Source organism: Phycodurus eques, chromosome 13 (genome assembly GCF_024500275.1).
Source record: "Phycodurus eques isolate BA_2022a chromosome 13, UOR_Pequ_1.1, whole genome shotgun sequence".
NCBI classification, from domain to species: Eukaryota; Metazoa; Chordata; class Actinopteri; order Syngnathiformes; family Syngnathidae; genus Phycodurus; species Phycodurus eques.
This window is the reverse complement of record NC_084537.1, coordinates 8,200,189-8,222,847: the sequence shown is the minus strand read 5'-3', so window position 1 is coordinate 8,222,847 and position 22,659 is coordinate 8,200,189. Positions and strand designations below refer to the sequence as shown.

Below are 22,659 nucleotides of genomic sequence, written 5' to 3'. Positions count from 1 at the left end.
ATCCGGATTAAACATGGTTGGCTATAACACCTACCCTCAAAGGCAATTTGTTTCAAATTAAATAAGATGACCATTATTATTTAATAATTAAATTGAATAATTTCAATTTATTTTCATTTAATTCAACTATATAAAAATAAAATTTGCCCCCAAAAACTACAATTCTTAAACATAATGTAAACATTTTCTTTTCTTTTTTTTTTTTTATTTCCAACTGAAATATTTTTTAGGAAGAGAAAAAGATAAGAATACCCGAAGAATAAGAAGAAGAATAACCTCATCTTGTTCACTTGTATTAATGAGTCAATCCATGTTTTATGCTACACTGCTTCAATTGACAACAATGGTTGTGTTTGCAGTTGGCAGCTGACACATGTATAGCCGCATGAGACACACCCTTGAGGCAAGCATACAAGCGGGCCTGGTAGAACTGGTCTTTCCCGAGAGGAAAATGATCTCTCGGGGAGTGGTTTAAAAAAAATAAAAAATTGCTAAGAGGCCTCTCTCGCTCTGTCATCCGCTGACAATTTTTGGGCCGTGGCTCCCAAAGACAGCTGACTCACAGCTCATGGAAAAGACCCTCTTGTCCTCTTAACAATAGCACCAGTTTTCCTGGTATTTCACTTCTCATCCTACCTTAAATATTTTTATAGTATCAATTATGTTCCATTTTGTGCCTGGCATTCTTGTAATCTGGGCTACATTTTAACATTGCGTTTTAACCCATACAAACAAGCCTTATACAGTTAATTTTCAACCTTAACTGAGGAGAAATTTATTTAATGTGCACATTTTGTATCAAGGCGGCACGGTGGACGACTGGTTAGAGCGTCAGCCTCACAGTTCTGAGGACCCGGGTTCAATCCCCGCGGGGCCCCGCCTGTGTGAATTTGTATGTTCTCGCCGTGCCTGCGTGGGTTTTCTCCGGGCACTCCGGTTTCCTCCCACATCCCAAAAACATGCATTAATTGGAGACTCTAAATTGCCCGTAGGTGTGAATATGAGTGTGAATGGTTGTTAGTTTGTATGTGCCCTGCAATTGGTTGGCAACCAGTTCAGGGTGTACCCCGCCTCCTGCCCGATGACAGCTGGGATAGGCTCCAGCACGCCCGCGACCCTAGTGAGGAGAAGTGGCTCAGAAAATGGATGGATGGATGGATTTTGTATCAACTTTAAAATTTTTATATTTATTTATTATTAATATACAACATAATAGATGTGGGGTGGCACGGTGACACGGGTTAGCACATCTGCTTCACAGTTCTGAGGACTGGGATTCAAATCCCGGCCTCGGCTGTGTGGAGTTTGCATGTGCTCCGTGCCTGCGTGGGTTTTCTCTGGGCACTCCAGTTTCCTCCCACATCCCAAAAACATGGTATGGTAGGTTGATTGAAGACGCTAAATTACCCATAGGCGTGAAAGTGAGTGCGAATGATTGTTTGTTTATATGTGCCGTGCGATTGGCTGGGGACCAGTTCAGGGTGTACCCCCCTCTCGCCCGAATATAGCTGGGATAGGCTCCAGCACGCCCGTGACCCTTGTGTGTCACGGGCACGGGTGTGTGACGCTCTTGAGGTGGTCCAGCACGAGACGTTCAAAGGACTTCATAACCACAGATGTTAAGGCTTCAGGCCTGTAGTCATTTAGACCTGAGATTGCAGGTTTCTTGGGGAGCGTTTGAAACGGGATGGTACTTCACACAGTTCCAGAGATCTTTCTGACATGTTACAGATCAAACTGAATCATAATCAATTTCCCGGTGGGACGTGTCCGGAACACCTCACAAGGGAGGTGTCCAAGAGGCATCCTAATCAGATGCCCGAACCACCTCATCTGGCTCCTTTCAATGCGGAGGAGCAGCGGCTCTACTCTGAGCCCATCCCGGATGACCGACCTCCTCACCCTATCCCTTTTTTTAAATTTATTTTTTGTCCTGTTCGACAGTTAGGTCAAGAAGAAAGTAGGATCTGTATCCCTTTTATGCCGGAACAGTTTTACTGTGTCACAGTGGACTTTGTAAGCTGCCACAGTGGTTTCTTAGTATTTTAATGGATATTTATTGAGAATCAGTCTTTCAGTCAAACAGAACAAGGTTTCTAGAGGGGAATGAGAAAAGAAGACAACAGACAAAGCACTAGCTGTAAACAAGATGAGGGAAGTAAATAATTATACAGTGGGTACGGAAAGTATTCAGACCCCCTTGAATTTTGTTGTTATATTGCAGGCATTTGCTAAAATCATTTAAGTTCATTTTTTTCCTCATTAATGTACACACAGCACCCCATATTGACAGAAGAAAAATGGAATTGTTGAAATTTTTGCAGAATTATTAAAAAAGAAAAACTGAAATATCAAACAGCCATTAGTATTCAGACCCTTTGCTCAGTATTTAGTAGAAGCACCCTTTTGAGCTAATACACCCATGAGTCTTTTTGGGAATGATGCAACAAGTTTTTCACACCTGGATTTGGGGATCCTCTGCCATTCCTCCTTACAGACCCTCTCCAATTCTGCGAGGTTGGATGGTGAACATTGGTGGACAGCCATTTTCAGGTTTCTCCAGAGATGCTCAATTAGGTTCCAGTCAGGGCTCTGGCTGGGCCATTCAAGAACAGTCACGGAGTTGTTGTGAAGCCACTCCTTCGTTATTTTAGCTGTGTGCTTCGGGTCATTGTCTTGTTGGAAGGTGAACCTTCGGCCCAGTCTGAGGTCCTGACCACTCTGGAGAAGGTTTTCGTCCAGGATATCCCTGTAGTCGGCCACATTTATCTTACCATCGATTGCAGCCAGTCGTCCTGTGCCTGTAGCTGAAAAACACCCCCACAGCTGCCACCACCATGCTTCACTGTTGGGACTGTTTAGGACAGTTGATGAGCAGTGCCTGGTTTTCTCCACACATACCGCCTAGAATTAAGGCCAAAAAGTTATATCTTGGTCTCATCAGACCAGAGACTCTTATTTCTCACCATCTTGGAGTCCTTCAGGTTCTTTGATATTTCAGTTTTTCTTTTTTAATAATTCTGCAAAAATTTCAACAATTCTGTTTTTTTCTGTCAATATGGGGAGCTGTGTTTACATTAATGAGGAAAAAATGAACTTAAATGATTTTAACAAATGGCTGTAATATTACAAAGAGTGGCGGCACGGTGGCCGACTGGTAAGAGCGTCAGCCTCACAGTTCTGAGGAACCGGGTTCAATCCCCGGTCCCGGCTGTGTGGAGTTTGCATGTTCTCCCCGTGCCTGCGTGGGTTTTCTCCGGGCACTCCGGTTTCCTCCCACATCCCAAAAACATGCATAAATTGGAGACTCTAAATTGCCCGTAGGTGTGCATGTGAGTGCGAATGGTTGTCTGTTTGTATGTGCCCTGTGATTGGCTGGCAACCAGTTCAGGGTGTACCCCGCCTCCTGCCCGATGACAGCTGGGATAGGCTCCAGCACACCCGCGACCCTAGTGAGGATAAGCGGCTCAGAAAATGGATGGATGGATAACAAAGAGTGAAAAATGTAAGGGGGTCTGAATATTTTCCGTACCCACTGCATACCTAGAACAATGACACATTAGATATGAGTTTTATATGGAGCAGTAGTGCTACACCCTGCAAGGGAAGGACAGGACAAGATAGGACAGAACAAGGACAGGAGGGGAAGCATGCAAGACAAGGGTCGTGAACCCGGCTGTACAACTGAAAAGTGGTGGGAGTGGCTATGTAAATTATAAAGGTCTATAGGACCAGGGTGTGAGTGAGGGGATACCCAAGGAATTTGCACAGTCATAAGTTATTTGTCGCACTGAGTGAGTGCCCCCGCACGCAGCGAATAAGTCCCAGGCGTGTGTGTCTGTGGACACATGCAAATCAATTGACACTGTTTCGCATAACAATGACCGTAATAAGTGTCCTGTCATAGCTGTGCCTGCATCGCGGGGGCTGAGGACCCCACCCACTCAATCGAGATGCGGGGTCGGGCCCAGGAGTCCACCGAGAGCAGCCCAGTGGACGGAACACGTCCCACACTTAGGGACCCCACTGAGGCGCCCCGAAAACCAGCCACCCGGAGGAAGCCACAGGGACCCGAAGCCACCCCCCCAGCCAACCACCGCCATCCCCACTATACACAGTGTTGATGGTGCAATGCTTCCCCCTCCCGAGACACTGGATGGTGGACAAGAATTTCCTCGTAGCCGTCCGGAAGTCGTTCTTCATGGCATCACCAAACTCCTCCCACCCCCGAGTTTTTGCCTCAGTGACCCCCAAAGCTGCATTCCACTTGGCCAGCCGGTACCAATCAACTGCCACAGGAGTCCCATTGGTGTTCCTCCCAATCACGCTCTTCCAGGTCTCACTGTCATTACCTACGTGAGCATTGAAGTCTCCCAGCAGAAAGATGGAGTCCCCAGCAGGAGCTCTCCCCAGCACCCCTTCCAAGGATTTCAAAAAGGGTGGGTACTCTGAACTGTTGTTGGTGCATAGGCACCAACAACAGTCAGGAACCGTCCCCCCACCCGAAGGCAGAGGGAGGCTACCCTACCCCAAATTAATTACATTCAGCCCTAATGTCGTTTTAATTAAACGGATAAGTTAATACTTTATATAGATTAGTTTTTCATTTTATTAAACTTTTAGCATTTAATACAATTTTAACCTTTTTTATTTCGGGTACAAAATGTTGATTCTTTTTTTCTTCACACCAAGAATACTTTCTTTTCAAACAATCTTCATTTAACAATGTTAAAGCTTACAATTATGTTAAATATACATTCAACAATACTGTAAGAGCATCGACAGGAGGTTGTGATGTCATGGGGATCCGCACCCATACAGGCGGGGCGAGGCGGGGGCGGAGGCGGAGGCGGAGGCGGAGGCGAGGTGGTGGCCAGGCAGCCAACAGCCAAGGCTCATCCACCGGTGTCATGGCTTCCTAACAGTCGTGGGGGACTGAATGAGAGCAAAAACAAGCCCGCTTGTCTCCAAGGCCCCGACGCGGTATAACCATTTTCCCACTGAACCGAGGAGGGGGGGCCTCGCTCGCCCAGGATAGATTGTTTTTTCATTATTTGTCAAAATCTGAGCGTTCAACTCCCTCCGACGTTTGAAGGCAGCACCGCGGTGGTGGAAGATGGCCGACCCGGCGGAGTGCACCATCAAAGTGATGTGCCGTTTTAGGCCTCTCAACAGCTCCGAGGTGACCAGAGGAGACCGATACATTCCCAAATTCCAAGGGGAAGAAACCGTTATCATCTCGGTGAGTCAGACACAATCGACGGTGCCTTTTGTTTTACCTATTAACCGGGCCCCCGGGCTCAAGTCAGAACGCCATTTTAATTGTCTCGCAGCTTTACGGTAAGTTAGCCTTTAGTTGTTAGCTCCGAAGCTTGACCCTCGAGACAACCGGCGCCCGGGGAACTGTCACCGGGATTCAACGTTTATATCCGATATTCGGTCCATATTGTCGGCTGTGTGTCACCCCCTAAATGTCGGCCCATTTTTGCCTAAATTAGCCCCGGCTAACCAACCAGCTGTCAGTCAACAAAGGTTCCCGACACGGTGCCAGATAGTTAGCCACTTAGCACACAGCGCATTTGGAAACAAATGTACAATAAACAACATAAAGGGTGGCTAATGCTGAATGCCAGCCGATTGTAAATGGTAAGGGGTATTTTATTTGATGGTGCCTAAAACAGTAAGCTACTAGCCGGCCTTTGGGCTAAGCTTTACCGGTCTCAACAATTATTTAATGAAAGCTACTTCACCTAATAACTTCTATTTTTGGTGAAATTAATGTATAATGTGTCCCTCCAAAAATAAAAAGTAGTGAAAAGGCGATTATATCGATCTATATTACCGGGTGACGTATGAGGAATCGTTTGCTTTTTGACGCAGGTCCCATGTCACGTGACGCAGGATCTATATGGCTACCTGTAAATCGAGCCTGCCTTTGGCGATTTTTATGTCTCTTATTAATAGAAAATTTATTTTGAATCCAACCAAAATACACTCTTTGTAATTTTTTAAAAACATCTTTTTTATGTCTTTCATACATTTTGGTCCATTTAATTACCATTAAATTCATTCATTCATATTCCGTTCCGCTTATTGTCACAAGGGTTGTGGGCGTGCTGGAGTACTGATGCTATCCCAGCAATCTTTGGGCGAGAGTACACCCTGAACTGGTCGCCAGCCAATCGCAGGGCACATAGAAACAAACAACCATTCGCGCACACATTCAGCCCTAAAGGCAATTTAGAATCTCCAGTCAACCTACCACGCATGTTTTTGGGATGTGGGAGGAAACCAGAGTGCCCGGAGAAAACCCACGCAGGAACGGGGAGATCATGCAAACTCCACACTGGCGAGGCTGGGATTTGAACCCGGTCCTCAGAACTGTGAGGCAGATGTCCTAACCAGTCGTCCGCCGTGCCGCCCACCAGTAAATTCAATCGCTGAATATTCGTCTCATATATATATATATATATATATATATATATATATATATATATATATATATAAAATAGTAAAAAAAGTATTCACATCTTATAAAAGTTATATGGACAACGACTAAGATTATGATTGATTGATTGAATTTATTGCACGACTAAGATTATGATTGATTGATTGAATTTATTGCACTGAATTGTTTTAAAGTTGTATTTTAAACTCAATTTAACTGAACTTTATTTCTGAACAAACTATGCTGTGTACTTTTTAATGAGAGCCGTGTAACTCCTACGGTTCTTAAGAGAACAGTTAAGCAAAAGATGAGACTGTTTCCTGTTGGTCATATATAATTCGATGTGTCCCTAATGGGCTAATGACGCATGAAAGAGATTCATAATTAAGGAAATAATGCATGACATAAAAACGTTGCAATCCTTCAAAAAAAAAATAATAATAATAATGTGAACAAAGTCTGCATTCCTCCGGTGTCCTCTAATTAAAACACTCAGTTGGGTTTGTAAATGTATTTAGAGTACTGACTCTGGACAATTGTCAAAAGATTAGAGGTTATGTTTCATATGCTGTCTCAATTTAAAAAATATAGTGCAGACAGCTCAATCACGGGACTGACACAACAGGTAACATTTTAATGGTGTAACTTCAACAACAGGTAACATTTTAATGGTGTAACTTCAATAAACACATTCAGTAGTGTGTAAATTATAACCCACGCAGGCACGGGGAAAACATGCAAACTCCACACAGGCGGGGCCGGTGATTGAACCCCGGTCCTCAGAACTGTGAGGCTGACGTGCTAACCAGTCGTACACCGTGCCGCCGACAACATAATCCATGAATCCAAATTTGATTATCTTTGTTGCTCCTTTCATCATTGTTCATGCAGGTGGTTACTTCACACAGACAAGTGCACAACAACACAGACTGTGTTGCCAGGTTGGTGCAAATGACCCCCCCCCCCCGAAAAACATTTCTTATTGTAAAAATATAAAATAAAGGCAAACCGTCTCAATTCACTGCCAGTCCTCCATTGTAACATGGATACTTGAATGCAACAGTCGTCAATGGCAGTGAATGAGTTAAAATGCAGATTTCCAACCCTAAATGAGACGACTTGTCAAATCATGTAGTTCAAGTCAAAGTCAAGTCTCTTGGCTACCAAGTCTAAACTCAAGTCAAGTCTTTCTGAAGTATTTGGCAAACAAGTCACAAGTCAAAACTGGCAACTCGAGTTGACACGAGTTAAGTCAATTGACTCAAGTCCTCCCATCTCTGGTAAACTGTATGTGAAAGAGTGATGTCACAGTCAATTCAACCACATAGTCAGCAAAGCCCAATGGCCATTGCTTGTTATCGGAAAACATTTCTTAACTATGAAGTGGACAAGCTCGTGCGTCGGCCGCGGCAAAGCTATGGGTTAACAGCAGTAAACGTTGTTTCGGCCGCTGAAATTTAGGTGTGTCACTGTTTTCTATTAGTTTTTCTACTGTTTGGTATTGAAATGCAATTAAATCAATTTTTCCAGAGTTAATATTCCTGTGTCAATTATCTGATTCAGTCGTTCCCTAAAATCCATTTAAACCATGTTGCTTTTTAGGACAAATATTCTTATACGATTAAAATGCCATTATTGAAGATTACAAACCCTCTAATTAACTAGATATTTTTTAGAGTCCCACCTCGAGTTATAATACAACTAAAGTAAGCGGTCTGTGCTTCAATTTATTGTTTTGTTGCACACCTTTTCAGGGATAGTCCCTCGTCATGTGACACTGGATCGTATATTTTCCTTTAAATCCAAAGCACCTTGAGGATTTTTTTTTTCCCATGGATAAATTATTTTATAATCCATCTGAAATATTTTTTTTCTGACACAGGTTGTAAGTATTTTGATCACAATAGAGAAGAGTTTGGATACCAGGACATTTCTCAAGACTGTTTACCTTTTTAAAAAAAATATTCATCCTTGTTTTTCAGACAAAGCAAGGAAATCACACAGTTTGGAGATATTTGTATATTTTTTATTTTTTTATGCACATGTATTTCCTGCATTGTTTTTATTGGCCTTCTGGTGTCATTCTGTGAAATGGTGGTTAAACATTAGGTGCCTTAAAGTTATTTTTGTGGACTTTGGTGCTTTGTAAATTGCCTATCTTCATCTTAAATGCTTTTAAATGAGTGTCATTAAATCAGTGCCTCACTAGAATTAAAATACATGCACATCTCAATAAATTACAATATGGTAGAAAAGTTCAGTACTCAAACATTATATGGATTAATTAAAGGTGCCATATTTTTCCAAACCCAACTTTTTGTCATATTTAGTATCTAATATTGGCTCCATGGTGCCTCAGTGAACATGTAAAATATGAATTAAAATCGTCCACGCATTCCCGAGCTCCAGACGTTTTTCTGCCGAGTGGCCTTAAATCAGGTCATTCGAATTTCTCGAGCTTGTCTACGTCTCCAGCGAAGATCTCTGCCTTCCCTCTCTGCTCCCGAGCCAGCGCTGTCAACATAACAAACACTCGAACAAGTGGGTCTTCTACAATGAGGCAACCAATCAGAGGAAAGGGGGCGGTCTTCGCTAAATGTGGACAAAGCGTATACAAAACTGGGTTAAACAGATGTAGCTGGCCTTTTCTGGACACTCGTATGACAAAACCAAGGTTGTGGCTTTTTTTTTGTTTTTGTTTTTTTTTTTTGTTTTTTTTTTTTTTAAATAAATGAAATTGTCACTTTTCTACCAAGTCCATGTTAGAGAGTCACTCTATAGAGGTATAAATAGCTAAAATATGGGACCTTTGATCACAAAATAATTTTCAGAGGGCAAATTCCCACCTAATTCTACATTAAATATAATTCTTTCTTGATTATGTAATATTCTAGTTCCTAGATATGGTGATTTTGGCGTTTTTGTTTGCTGTAAACTATAATCCTCAAAATAATACATATACATATGTACTGAAAAAAATCATGACCTAATTCACTCTGAGTGTGTATAACGCATCTTGATATGTTTAACTTTTTGAGCTGCCTAACTAAATGAAGCTTTTGACTCTTCTAATTTATTGAGATGTACCTCTTTAAAAAAATGTCAAGACTTTTAACTCCAGTGTTGACATGAAGAGTATTGTCTACGCTGAGTTGAGGCGTCCTAATGATAGCAGACTTGCAGTCTGCGCCCCTCAGCCGGCCTGAACCGGGCTTGTCCATCGTAGCCCGGCCCAGCTGCTGATAGCCTGCCATAGTGTCAAAATGCCAATGTGCTTTTTGACTGGAGCAAGTGGTGTGTGTGTGCTGGAGCGTCTGCTTTGACAAGTACAACACTTGAGCTGTTTGTCCAATCACAGCTGCATACAGTCAAGCTAAATCAGTCACCCCGGCTGGGGAGGATCGCTATTGTGCAGGGTTCAAGTCAAGGATGTACAGGAGTTCTGCCATCACTTTTCAGTCTGCTTCTGTTAGGAAAATGTGACAGTCTTATTTCTGGAGGGTAAATGAGTGTCCACACTTGGTATTTTGGTCTCTTTAGGTCATGTTCTTGAATTACATGGCCAAAAGCTGCCTCGCTTGAACTGTTTTGCTTGCTTTTTGCCTGGGAAGATGACATGTCAGGAAAGTTTTATTTTTTTATTAAAAAAAATTTGTTGTTGTTTTTTTGGTAGTATAGTGTGGGTGGCTGAATATGTCGCTCATCATGTTATGAATTGCGATTGAGATTATTTGACCATGTCTTTGATAGACAAAGGGAAGAATTAACCGCCAACTAATCGAATGGCTGGCGACCAGTTCAAGGTGTACCTCGGCTCTCGCCCGAAGTTGGCTGGGATAGGCTCCAGAATGCCTGTGACCCGCGTGAGGGTCAGATGTACGGAAAATGGATGTGGATAATTTCTATTTTCAATAGTTATTTTAACAAAAATTAAAAGCTTTCTAGCAAACTGAAAAAAAGAAACGACACAACGGAACGTCATTCAGATAGACCGTTTGTCATCACATGACGTAAAGCAAAAAGTAGACTGTACTAAACGAGTAGACAATTTTTTTAACAATTAAACATGAAATGCTTTGTAACAAAAGAGAGAAAACGTGATGCCAAACCTAGGCATGGGCGAGTACCAATACCAGGTATCAGTGTCGTCCCAATAGCAGCCTTATTTCAAGCTATCGGGTACTCGTGAAGGCTGTCGTTACCAGCCACCCATACTTAATTCCTAAAAATTTGACATCGAGTAAGTCCTCCTCACCACTAGTTGTCGCCGCACTGCGGCGGTTTGAGGCATCGGCTAGTCATCATCTGCATCCGAAAGAAAGAGGTTTTTGTTATCTATTATCTGTCATTGTGTTAATTGAAATTTTATGTATCTAAAGTATGAGCGGTATCTGCACTCTTTGTTGGTGAGTACTCAAGAGTAAATACTTGTACTGGTATCAGTCTGAAAAAAAAGTGATGTCGAACGTCCCTAGCCAAAACACAACATAAATCTGAAAGACCCAACTAAACGGCTTCAGATTAAACGCTACACAGCACTTAAAATTAAATAAAGTAGACTGAACCTGACAACGACACTAACCTTTTTGTACAGCATTTATTTAAACAATTAAAAATTAAATGCTTCGTAACAAACATGGTGGCAAAACACATCAGTCGGAAAGACCTAAGTAAACACCTTCACATTAAAAGTGACGCATCTCGTAAAACAAAATAAAGTAGACCGAACGAGACAACTTCACTAATCTTATTTTTTTAATTTGTATTTTTTTTAACTGCAATTGTATGAACAATTAATCATGATATGCTTTGTAATGGCACAATGTTGTAGGTCCAAAAGACCCAACTAAACATCATGAAATGTTACACAACGCATGAAAGTAAATAAAGTAGACTAAACTAGACTAATCTTTTTTTATAACAGTTTAACATAGGACTGGGACGATTTATCAAATAACTCGAATAATTTGTTTACAAAAAAAGCAACATCTGTGGAGAACATGAGGATGATAAACCCAAGTGAACAAAAATAATACCTGCACCCCACGTGCACATGCCTTTCTATTTACAGTCCCAAGGGGTGCCGCACTAGCTGTGTTTTCTAATTTGCTGATACATTTCACACGGAACTACAGTGGGTACGGAAAATATTCAGACCCCCTTACATTTTTCACTCTTTGTTATATTGCAGCCGTTTGCTAAAATCATTGTTCATTTTTTTCCCTCATTAATGTACACAGCACTCCATATTGATAGAAAAATGGAATTGTTGAAATTTTTGTAGATTTATGAAAAAAGAAAAACTGAAATCTCACACAGCCATAAGTATTCAGACCCTTTGCTCAGTATTTATTAGAAGCACCCTTTTGAGCTAATACAGCAATGAGTCTTTTTGGGAATAATGCAACACCTGGATTTTGGGATCCTCTGCCATTCCGCTTTGCAGATCATCTCTAGTTCTGTCAGGTTGTATGGTGGACAGCCATTTTCAGGTCTCTCCAGAGATGCTCAATTGGGTTGGGCTGGTACATTCAAGAACAGTCACGGAGTTGTTCTGAAGCCACTCCTTCGTTATTTTAGCTGTGTTCTTAGTGTAGAATAGAATAGAATAGAATCTCCCTTTATTGTCATGAACTTGCATGCATGCACACGAAATTTGTTCTCTACATTTAACCCATCACAGTGAACCACTCATTGTCTTGTTGGAAGGTGAACCTTCGGCCCAGTCTGAGGTCCTGAGCATTCTGGAGAAGGTTTTCGTCCAGGATATCCCTATACTTGGCCGCATTCATCTTTCCTTCGATTGCAATCGTCCTGTCCCTGCAGCTGATAAACACCCTCACAGCATGATGCTGCCACCACCATGCTTCACTGTTGGGACTGTATTAGACAGGTGATGAGCAGTGTCTGGTTTTCTCTACACATACCACTGAGAATTAAGCCCAAAAAGTCTTGGTCTCATCTGACCAGAGAATCTTATTTCTCACCATCTTGGGAGTCCTTCAGGTGTTTTTTTTAATTCATTCGTTTGTGTTTTTTTCATGTCTTGCACTGAGGAGAAGTTGACTTTCTAGAACTTTCTCCCATCTCCTGACTGCATCTCTGGAGCTCAGCCCCAGTGATCTCTGGGTTCCTCTTTACCTCTCTCACCAAGGCTCTTATCCCCCGATTGTTCAGTTTGGCTGGACGGCCAGCTCTAGGAAGGGTTCTGGTCGTCCCAAACGTCTTCCATTTAAGGATTATGGAGGCCACTTTGCCCTTCATCCAAGCAGAAACTCTTCTGTCACATAACACACCTGACCCCTTCCTCCACCAGTTCCAACCTGCTTGGACCCGTTTCTTCACTTCCTGACCACACTCACCATTGCTCTGGACGGTTGACCCCAAGTATTTAAAGTCCTCCACCCTTGCTCTCTGTTCTCCCTGTAGCCTCACTCTTCCCCCACCACCCCTCTCATTCATGCACATATATTCTGTTTTACTTCGGCTAATCTTCATTCATCTTCTTTCCAGTACATGCCTCCATCTTTCTAACTGTTCCTCCATCTGCTCCCTGCTTTCACTGCAGATCACAATGTCATCTGCAAACATCATGGTCCACGGGTATTCCAATCTAACCTCATCTGTTAGCCTATCCATCACCACTGCAAAAAGGAAGGGGCTCAGGGCTGATCCCTGATGCAGTCCCATGTCCACCTTAAATTCATCTGTCACACCTACAGCACACCTCACCACTGTTCTGCTGCCATCGTACATGTCCTGTATTATTCTAACATACTTCTCTGCCACTCCAGACTTCCGCATGCAGTACCACAGTTCCTCTCTGGGTACTCTGTCATAGGCTTGCTCTAGATCTACAAAGACACAATGTAGCTCCTTCTGACCTTCTCTGTACTTTTCCATCAACATCCTCAAGGCAAATAATGCATCTGTGGTACTCATTTGAGGCATGAAACCATACTGTTGCTCGCAAATACTCACTTCTGTCCTGAGTCTAGCCTCCTACTCTTTCCCATAACGTCATTGTGTGGCTCATCAACTTTATTCCTCTATAGTTGCCACAGCTCTGCACATCACCTTTGCTCATAAAAATGGGCACCAGTACACTTTTCCTCCATTCCTCAGGCATCTTCTCACGCATTAGAATTATATTGAACAAGCTGGTCAAAAACTCCACAGCCACCTCTCCTAGATGCTTCCATACCTCCACAGGAATGTCATCAGGACCAACTGCCTTTCCATTTTTCATCCTCTTAAATGCCTTTCCAACTTCCCCCTTCCTAATCATTGCCACTTCCTGGTCCACCACTCTTGCCTCTTCTACTCTCCCTTCTCTCTCATTTTCCTCATTCATCAACTCCTCGAAGTATTCTTTCCATCTAGCTAGGACACTGCTGGCACCAGTCAACATATTTCCATCTCTATCCTTAATCACCCTAAACTGCTGCACATCCTTCCCATCTCTATCCCTCTGTCTGGCCAGCCTGTATAGATCCTTTTCTCCTTCTTTAGTGTCCAACCTGCCATACATGTCATCATAATCCTCTTGTTTGGCCTTTGACACCTCTACCTTTGTCCTGTGTCGCATCTCAATTTATTCCTTTCGCCTCTCCTCAGTCCTCTGTGTCCCACTTCTTCTTAACTAAAATTTTTCCTTGTATGGTTCCACCGCCAAGTCTCCTTCTCTCCTTTCCTGCCAGAAGATACACCAAGTACTCTTCTGCCTGCCTCTCTGATCACCTTGACTGCAGTGGTCCAGTCTTCTGGAAGCTCCTCCCGTCCACCGAGAGCCTGTCTCACCTCTTCCCGAAAAGCTGCACAACACTCATCCTGTCTCAACTTCCACCACATGGTTCTCTTCTACCTTTGTCTTTCTAATCTTCCTCCCCACCACCAGAGTCATCTTACACACCACCATCCTATGTTGTCTAGACACACTCTCCCCTACCACTACCTTACAGTTGGTAACCTCCTTCAAATTACATCGTCTGCACAAGATGTAATCCACCTGCGTGCTTCTACCTCCGCTCTTGTAGGTCACCCTATATTCGTGCCTCTTCTGGACAAAAGTGTTCACTACAGCCATTTGCATCCTTGTTGCAAAGTCTACCACCATCTGTCCCTCCAAGTTCCCTTCCTGGATGCCGTACTTACCCATCACTTCTTCATCACCCCTATTACCTTCACCAACATGTCCATTACAATCTGCACCAATTACGACTCTCTCTCTGTCTGGGATGCTCAGAACTACTTCGTCTAGCTCCTTCCAGAATTTCTCTTTCACTTCTAGGTCACATCCTACCTGTGGGGCATAGCCACTAATCACATTATACATAACACCCTCAATTTCAAATTTCAGCCTCATCACTCGATCTGATACTCTTTACATCTCCAAGACATTCTTACCCAACTCTTCTTTTAAAATAACCCCGACTCTATTTCTCTTCCCATCTACACCATGGTAAAATAATTTAAACCCTACCCCTTTCCACCTGGTCTCCTGGACACACAATATATTAACCTTTCTCCTAATCATCATGTCAACCAACTCCTGAGTTTTTCCTGCCATAGTCCCAACATTCAAAGTCCCCACATTCAGTTCTAGGCTCTGTGCTTTCCTCTTCTCTTTCTGCTGAAGAACCCGCTTTCCACCTCTTCTTCTTTGACTTCGACCCACAGTAGCTGAATTTCCAAAGGCGCCCCATAGGTTGACTGCGCCAGTGGCGGACGTTGTTAACCTGGGCCACGACCGATAGGGTATGGAATTCTTTGGATGAACGCTCATATTTGTTTGACAAAGTTTTAAGCCGGATGCCCTTCCTGGCACAACACTCTGCATTTATCCGGGCTTGGGACCGGCCTACAGTTTGCACTGACTTGTGCCCCCCATAGGGCTGAATTTGTGCCATGTCTTATACTAATTTATAATAATTAGAAATACATTTTATATTGTTTTGTATTTTTTCTGTGTTTCTCTGCTTATCTTGTCACAGAACATAATATTCTGTGGGACTTGAAAGATAAATCAAAATGCTGTAACATGGCTGGCTATATTGGGAACTCTGCTTGGAAAATGCCTGCTAGTGAATGAGTTATTTTTTTTTCATTCAGTCAGCTTCCGTACCGCTTATCCTCACGAGGGTCACGGCCATGCTGGAGCCTATCTCAGCTGACTCTGGGCGAGAGGCGGGGTACACCCTGAACTGGTCGTCAACCAATCGCAGGGCACATATAAACAAACAACCACTTGCACTCACATTTACACCTACAGGCAATTTGGAGTCTTCAATTTACTTCCCGAAGATGTTTTTGGGATAAGGGAGGAAACCAGAGTATCCGGAGAAAACCCACGCAGACACAGGGAGAACATGCAAACTCCACACAGCCGAGGCCGGATTTGAACCCGGGTTTTCAGAACTGTGAGGCAGACGCGCTAACCAGGCTTCACCGTGCCGCTATGAGTTATTTTATTGATAAAAAATGGGCCATGAGTATCAGACCATGAAGCAGAAATACAAACAGAATTTTTACTTTGGTGTCTTGTTACAGCCCTAGTTTATGCTTTGATTACCTACTAAGGGGGGGAAGTTAACCGTGTGGGTGCGGCATCTAGGTGTGGCCATTGTGGAGAGCTGAGCTATCGTGTTCTCTAGCAACAAAGTCCAGTGAGATTTCTTCCTATTGTGCAACGTGAACACTACCACCAGCAAAGTCATCAGGAAGTCCTTTCACACGAGCCTCCTCCTCCTTGTTGGTTTTATTATATTTTAATTTTCAGCATGTAATTCCATTAGACGCAATTGTAGGTAATAAAGCCAGTAGCCACGTTGACAATGAAGATTTGAAACAATGGGTGCTGAGCTATTGTTTGGCTCCTCCATCTGGCGTGGCTGATAGCGGTGCATGTCGTCAGCTGGCAGGTTTACACGCAGGTAGTGAATGATCAGCCTATTAAGAAGACAAGCGGCGTTTGACATGCTAGCGGCTGTTTACCGGAGATTATATAAGTGTGGTGCCAATCAAAAAGAGTGTACGGTAGTAAAGGCGCTTTGGAATACAGAAAAGTCTTAGGCTGCTCACTACATAGAACCCATGTTTACAGTCGAGCAGCAAATAGTGAGTCACGTATAGTTAAATACTAAACTTGTTTCCACTAAACTTTGTAGAGAGGTGGTTTTTGGATAAAGGTTTGTCAGGTCAGAGCCCATGGTAAAGGTGTAAAGTTTAACACCTGACACTCTATTCTCCCTACTGTGGTGAAAACAATTATCTCGGTCGGCTACTACACAGCTTCTCGCCCAGGGGTGGGCAAACTATGGCCTGCGGGCCACATCCGGCCTGTTGATCATTTAAATCCGGCCGCCAAAGATTGGTACAGAATCGCCCAAATCATATAAAAATCATGACTACATTCATTTGACCTTGTCTTGTAATGCCCAGTGGTTCCACCAGGTAGCGCAGTAGGTACAGTGATACATTGGCTGTTCTGTTTTTACTCTGCTACTGCTCTGAACCCTTTAACCATGAGTGGGCCAAAGAAAAAAGTCGACAGTGAGTGCCGAGTCTTTAATATAGAATGGACTACTAAATACTTTTTCACTGAAGTCTGGTCAAAGGATGTATGTCTAATTTGTTCAGAAACCATTGTGGTTTTAGAGGACTATAACATCAGCCGTCACTTTTGTACCAAGCATGCTAACAGCCAATCAACGCAGAAACTGATGGCTACGGCTCAGCAAAACACCTTTATCTGACAAAGCGCCATCCAAGATTCAGTCACACAAGACCCTGAAACAGCGCCACGGGAGCTACAGATGGAACTGATTGATCTCCAATGTGATACTGTTTTAAAATAGAAGTTCAACTCCCAAACTGGATGAGTTTTATGCTTCTTTAAGCGCAGACAAATTTCCAAAAATCCGGAAGATGGCACAGGATGCTGGTGGTGTTTGGTTCTATATGTGTGTGAACAGACTTTTAGTGTGATGAACACCAACGAAACATCCCACAGATCCGAGCTGAGTGATGAACACCTCAGATGTGTTCTGAGGATTGCCACAACAAAACTAACACCAGACTTTGATGCACTTATTTATTTTTTATTATGTAAGCATCTGGTCTTGGCTTGGCCCACATGTCAAATTTTAAAAATCTGTGTGTCCCGTGAGCCAAAAGGTTTGCCCACCCCTGTTCTAGCCCAATGTAATGATGGCATTCAAGGAATATTGAGCACTTATGAGCAGCATCTCTGCTTGTAACCAATAGGTAAAAAGGTATAACTATATGTTAATACGAAGCTCACTCTCATCAAAGCATCATATTGATGTTTCATGTCAAAAGATTAATAATTCAAAGGCTAATCTAGCCTGCCCATTTTAACGAGAGTGCGTCAGTCCAATTTACTTTGTTTTTAGTGCGGACATTCACATCATGGCCTGGTGATTGTAGATGAGATGTAATGAGACACACACCTTTCTAAAAAGCTCAGCTTTCATCTTGTCAGTCCATATAATATTCCCCCAAAAGTCTTGGGAATCATTCAGATGTTTTTTTTGCAAATGTAAGACGAGCCTTTTGTTCTTTTTGGTCAGCAGTGGTTTTGGCCTTGGAACTCTGCCACGGATCCCATTTTTGTCCAGTCTCTTCCTTACCGTTATGTCATAAATACTGAATTATCTGAGGCAAGGGAGGCCTGCAGTTATTTAGAAGTTCTCCTGAGCTCTTTTGTGGCCTCGTGGATGCGTCATTGCTGTTCTCTTGGGGTAATCTTTGTCGGCTGCCCACTCCTGGGAGAGTTCACCACTGTTCCATGTTTTTTCCATTTGAGGATAATTGCTCTCCCTATCGTTCACTGGAATCCTAAAGCTTTAGTAATGCATTTGTAGCCCTTCTAGACCAGTGATTTCCAACCTTTACTGAGCCAAGGCGCACATGTTTTACGATTTGAAAAATCTCACGGGACACCAACAAACAAACAATGTCACAAAAAGTGGATACTTTAATTACTGTATGTACTTCCTGCCATTTAATAGAAGAGCATTTGTTTGTTCCGTCTGTCACGATTCCTCCCTGGCATAAATAGATGAACAAAGATACATTATTTCTTGTAAATAAATATTTTTTTGAGCAATTTAGTACAATTTTGTAATTTCTCACGACACACCTGAAGAGCGCTCACGGCACACTAATTGAGAATCAGACAGACAGATGTTACTTTATTTCTCGACTGTTCTGGAATTGCTTTGGATTGTGTCATTTTGTTGCAGCTTTTTTAGATCTTTTGTCCAACTTGATTTTGTCGGGACAGATTCTTTTTTTTTTCTTCTTTTTTTTGGTGATTTCTTGATTGAACAGGTCTGGAGGTAATCAGGCATGGGTGTGATCAGTGAAAATTATCCCAAAATTGTGATTAGCCACAATTAATTCATGATTTAACAAGGGGGTAATTACTTTTTTTACACAGGGCCAGGTAACTTTAAATAGTTTTTGTTTCCTTAATAAATGAAATCACCATTTATATAAAAAAAAAAATAAAGTTCACTTGGGTTATATTTGTCTTTATATTTGTTTGATGATCGTAAACAAAGTTGGGAAACTATGCAAAAGTATAACAATTTGAGAAGGGGGCCAATACTTTTTCACAGCACTGTACATACATACTAGGCTGCGTTCTTGACACTACTTTCTGACATTTACTTCATATTGAAAATGGTCATACACTGTACTTCAGACAGTGATGTCATATCTGTTAGCTTGTTGGACATGCAGACAGGGCTGACTTTATGGCATGAAGTCACACTTGGAACTCCATCCAGCTCAGTGGACTCGAAATGACTCAACATGGTGCCCTGCTGCTTCTTCAATTGGATATTGTTTACCCTGTATGATCATTGGATCATGTATCATCATGATTAGAACGTCAGGCAGATGAGGAACTTAAAATATGGAAAATAAAGTCATCAGATTGTCTGGCACCCTAAAGGACAGAAAAATAGGTCATCTGAATGTCGGGCAGATACAAGGTCCAACACTTGTAAGTGAGCCAAATTGTGGTGGCCCTGTCAGAATCTGTACTGGCCCCGTACATTCATGAGGCCATACGTAAAGTTTAAATCATTATTTTGTTATTAGTGTCTTTATACCGTATTATTTATGTCCCTTTAATAAATTATTAGTACAATTGCATTCACTGCTGTGATTGTTTCCTAACCTCACTAAAATCAAGACATTGCAATAATGCTCCAAAGAATAAAAATAATACAGAATTATTGAAATATTGTAACTTGATGTTGTGTACATTGTGTATTATGTATTAAGATATATGTATAGATAATTTTACACTTGAGACTATATGTGTCATGGGATGCACATGTCATGGAAACGAGTCCCAGCCCTAGAACAATGAGTCCATGCAATTTATCATCACAGAATACAGTAATCCTCCGCTATATCACGGTTCTTGCTTAGTGGTCCTGCTATATTGCAGATTTTTATTACAGGTGTTACTCTATCTTTTACACTCCTTGTACAATATTTTTGTGTTCTCCATTTATGTTGCTCTCTCAATATATCGTGTTTAGGGCCGTCACAATAGCAAATTTTTTAGAACAATATATTTTCCTAAAAACTTTCAAGATAAACTATAGTATCGTTTTTTTTATGCCACTGATGTAATGATATTAGAGAATAAAGAATTGTACAAATCTTACAAATTCTGACCTGTTAATTAAACATATGAGCACAACTGTATAATGCTATCTTATTTAGTAAATAAAAGTAGGGCTCCATTTCACAATAATAGTAAGTGAATAAAAAGAGAGTTATACGTCTTGAAATAAAGTGCTTAACTTCAGAAAAATAAAAGTTTGAATTCCACTTTTTCTCTATAAGATGCCAAATCTTGACACAACAGTTAAGTCTCAAACAATTTTACATATTTTAATGTAACGAATCTTAACTGAACCGTTTTAGAGGTTGTTTGTTCAAAATCTTGGTTTTATTTCATAATGGCGTTTCACATACAGGTATGTGGCAAAAAATTTTAATATCCAGGGAAAGTCAATTTATTTCAAGAATGTGTTTCAAAAAGTGAAACTGTTATATTAGTTCACCACACACAAAGTGAAATATTTCAAGCCTTTATTTGTTTCAATATTGGTGATTATGGCAGAAAGACAAACAAACACAGTATTTCACAAAATTAGAATATTTCATGTGACCAACAAAAAAGGATCTTAAACACGGAAATCCTGGCCTTCTGAAAAGTGTATTAAAGTAATATGCCCTCAGTACTTTGTTGGGCCTCCTTTTGCATTAATTACAGCATCAAGGCGGCGTGGCATGGAGGTGATCAGCCTTTGGCACAGTTTAGGTGTTATTGTAGCCCAAGTTGCTTTTATAATGGCCTTCAGATCGTCTGCATTCCGGGGTTTCTGTTGCCGCGTCCTCTTGAGATGTCGCCATAAATGTTTAATGGAGTTCAAGTCAGGCGAGTTTGCTGGCCAATCAAGTACTGTTATTCCATGGCTATTAAACCATGCATTGGTAGTTTTGGCATTGTGGACAGGTGCCAAATCCTGCTGGAAAATAAAATCACTGTCTCCAAAAAGCTTGTCGTCAGCAGGAAGCATGAAGTGCTCAAATATTTCCTGGTTAGACGGCTGCGTTGACTGTGGACTTGATAAAAGACAATGGACTCACACTAGCAAATGACATGGCTACCCAAACCATTAGTGACTGTGGAAACTTCACACTGGACTTTTAGCAGCTTGACTTTTGTGCTTCCCCAGTTTTCCTGTAGACTCTGGGACCTTGATTTCCAAATCAAATGCAAAATTTACTTTAATCTGAAAAGAAGACTTGGGACCACTGGGCAACAGACCAGTACTTTTTTTCTCCTTAGCCCAGCACAGACGCTTCTGACGTTTTTGGTTCAGGAGTTGCTTGACGCATGGAATTGGACAGCTGTAGCCCATGTCATGCAGACGTCTATATGTGGTGGTTCTCGATGCACTGACACCAGCCTCAGTCCACTCCTTAATGAAGCTCCTCCAGATTTATGAATCGCCATTGCTTGACAATCCTCTCAAGGCTGTGGTCGTCACTTGTCCGGCCGCATTTTCCCCTTCCTCTTAACACTCTGTTAATGTACTACTATGTACTAAGGGTCTGAATACTTATGGCTGTGAGATATTTCAGTTTTTCTTTTTTAATAAATCTAAAAAAAATGAACAATTCTGTTTTTTTCTGTCAATATGTGGCGCTGTGTGTACATTGAGGAAAAAAATTAACTTAAATGATTTTAGCAAATGGCTGCACTACAAAAAAAAAGTGAAAGATTTAAGGGTGTCTGAATATTTTTTTTACCCACTGTATGTGCTAGTTTTAACTTGACTTCCTCTTTTAAGCTTGTAGCTTTTTATTTTGAAGGGTACTCATCGGAACTCAGCATTTTGGCACGTAAGGTAACTTCACACGACACCGGTGAATTTTGAAAACGAATGTAAACCTAGACGGCAAGAGAGTAATATATGGAACCAAATCCTATAACACTTTGACTCCTTTACCTACCCACCGATGAGGCACAAGGTTAGTGTTTGTGATACTGTGAGACAACGTTTATGTGAATGTTGTCCCAATTCATTGTGATGTAAAGTTGCTAGTTTGACCTTGAAGTTTAAGCTCAATGTTGAGCTTTTTTTCTGTCATCGGCTCTTACGTTGGTTTAAAGACTAAAATAAATGCTAAAAACCATCAGTGCAAAAGTGCAACCCACTGTTTAACTTGTGCCTCAACTGCCTCAATGTTGGCATAGACGTATTTTATTGTTTCACTCACCTTTTACAACCGTTGTGTTTTGGCTCCTCAACGGAATAACTTCACTTCCGCGTCGACGCATCGGTGACGTATGCACGTTGTGTCACATACGCCCCTGCCTTCTTCCGTCTTCGCGACAGTCTCCACGATAAAACTGATTTGCAGTTTTGCTTTTCAATGTGTTTTTGGACCTGCAAAATGCAAATTCTGGGATTTGAGACCGCTTAATTCGGGCCTTGCACACATATGTAGGTAAACAATGTTGCCCGCAGATTAACCATGCTTTATGTGTCCCTGATCATTTTTGTGCATCTCAGGCGCTGGACGCACATCAAATGAGATCCCTGTATATGTACATCACATATTATGAAATATTTGCTGGTTGGTGGGAGGCT

At 41.8% G+C, this 22,659-nt stretch overlaps 1 protein-coding gene across 3 annotated transcripts in view; it reads left to right on the top strand.

The window, feature by feature from the left end:
* The first annotated feature begins 4,877 nt into the window (after window positions 1-4,877).
* LOC133411367 (kinesin-1 heavy chain) overlaps window positions 4,878-22,659 on the top strand; it is a 44,000-nt gene continuing 26,218 nt past the window's right edge. For all 3 annotated transcript variants that reach the window (XM_061693679.1, XM_061693676.1, XM_061693677.1), the window contains exon 1: window positions 4,878-5,242. In XM_061693679.1, the coding sequence (XP_061549663.1) occupies window positions 5,117-5,242 (126 nt within the window). In that variant the 5' untranslated portion in view covers window positions 4,878-5,116. The remainder of the gene's footprint in view (window positions 5,243-22,659) is intronic.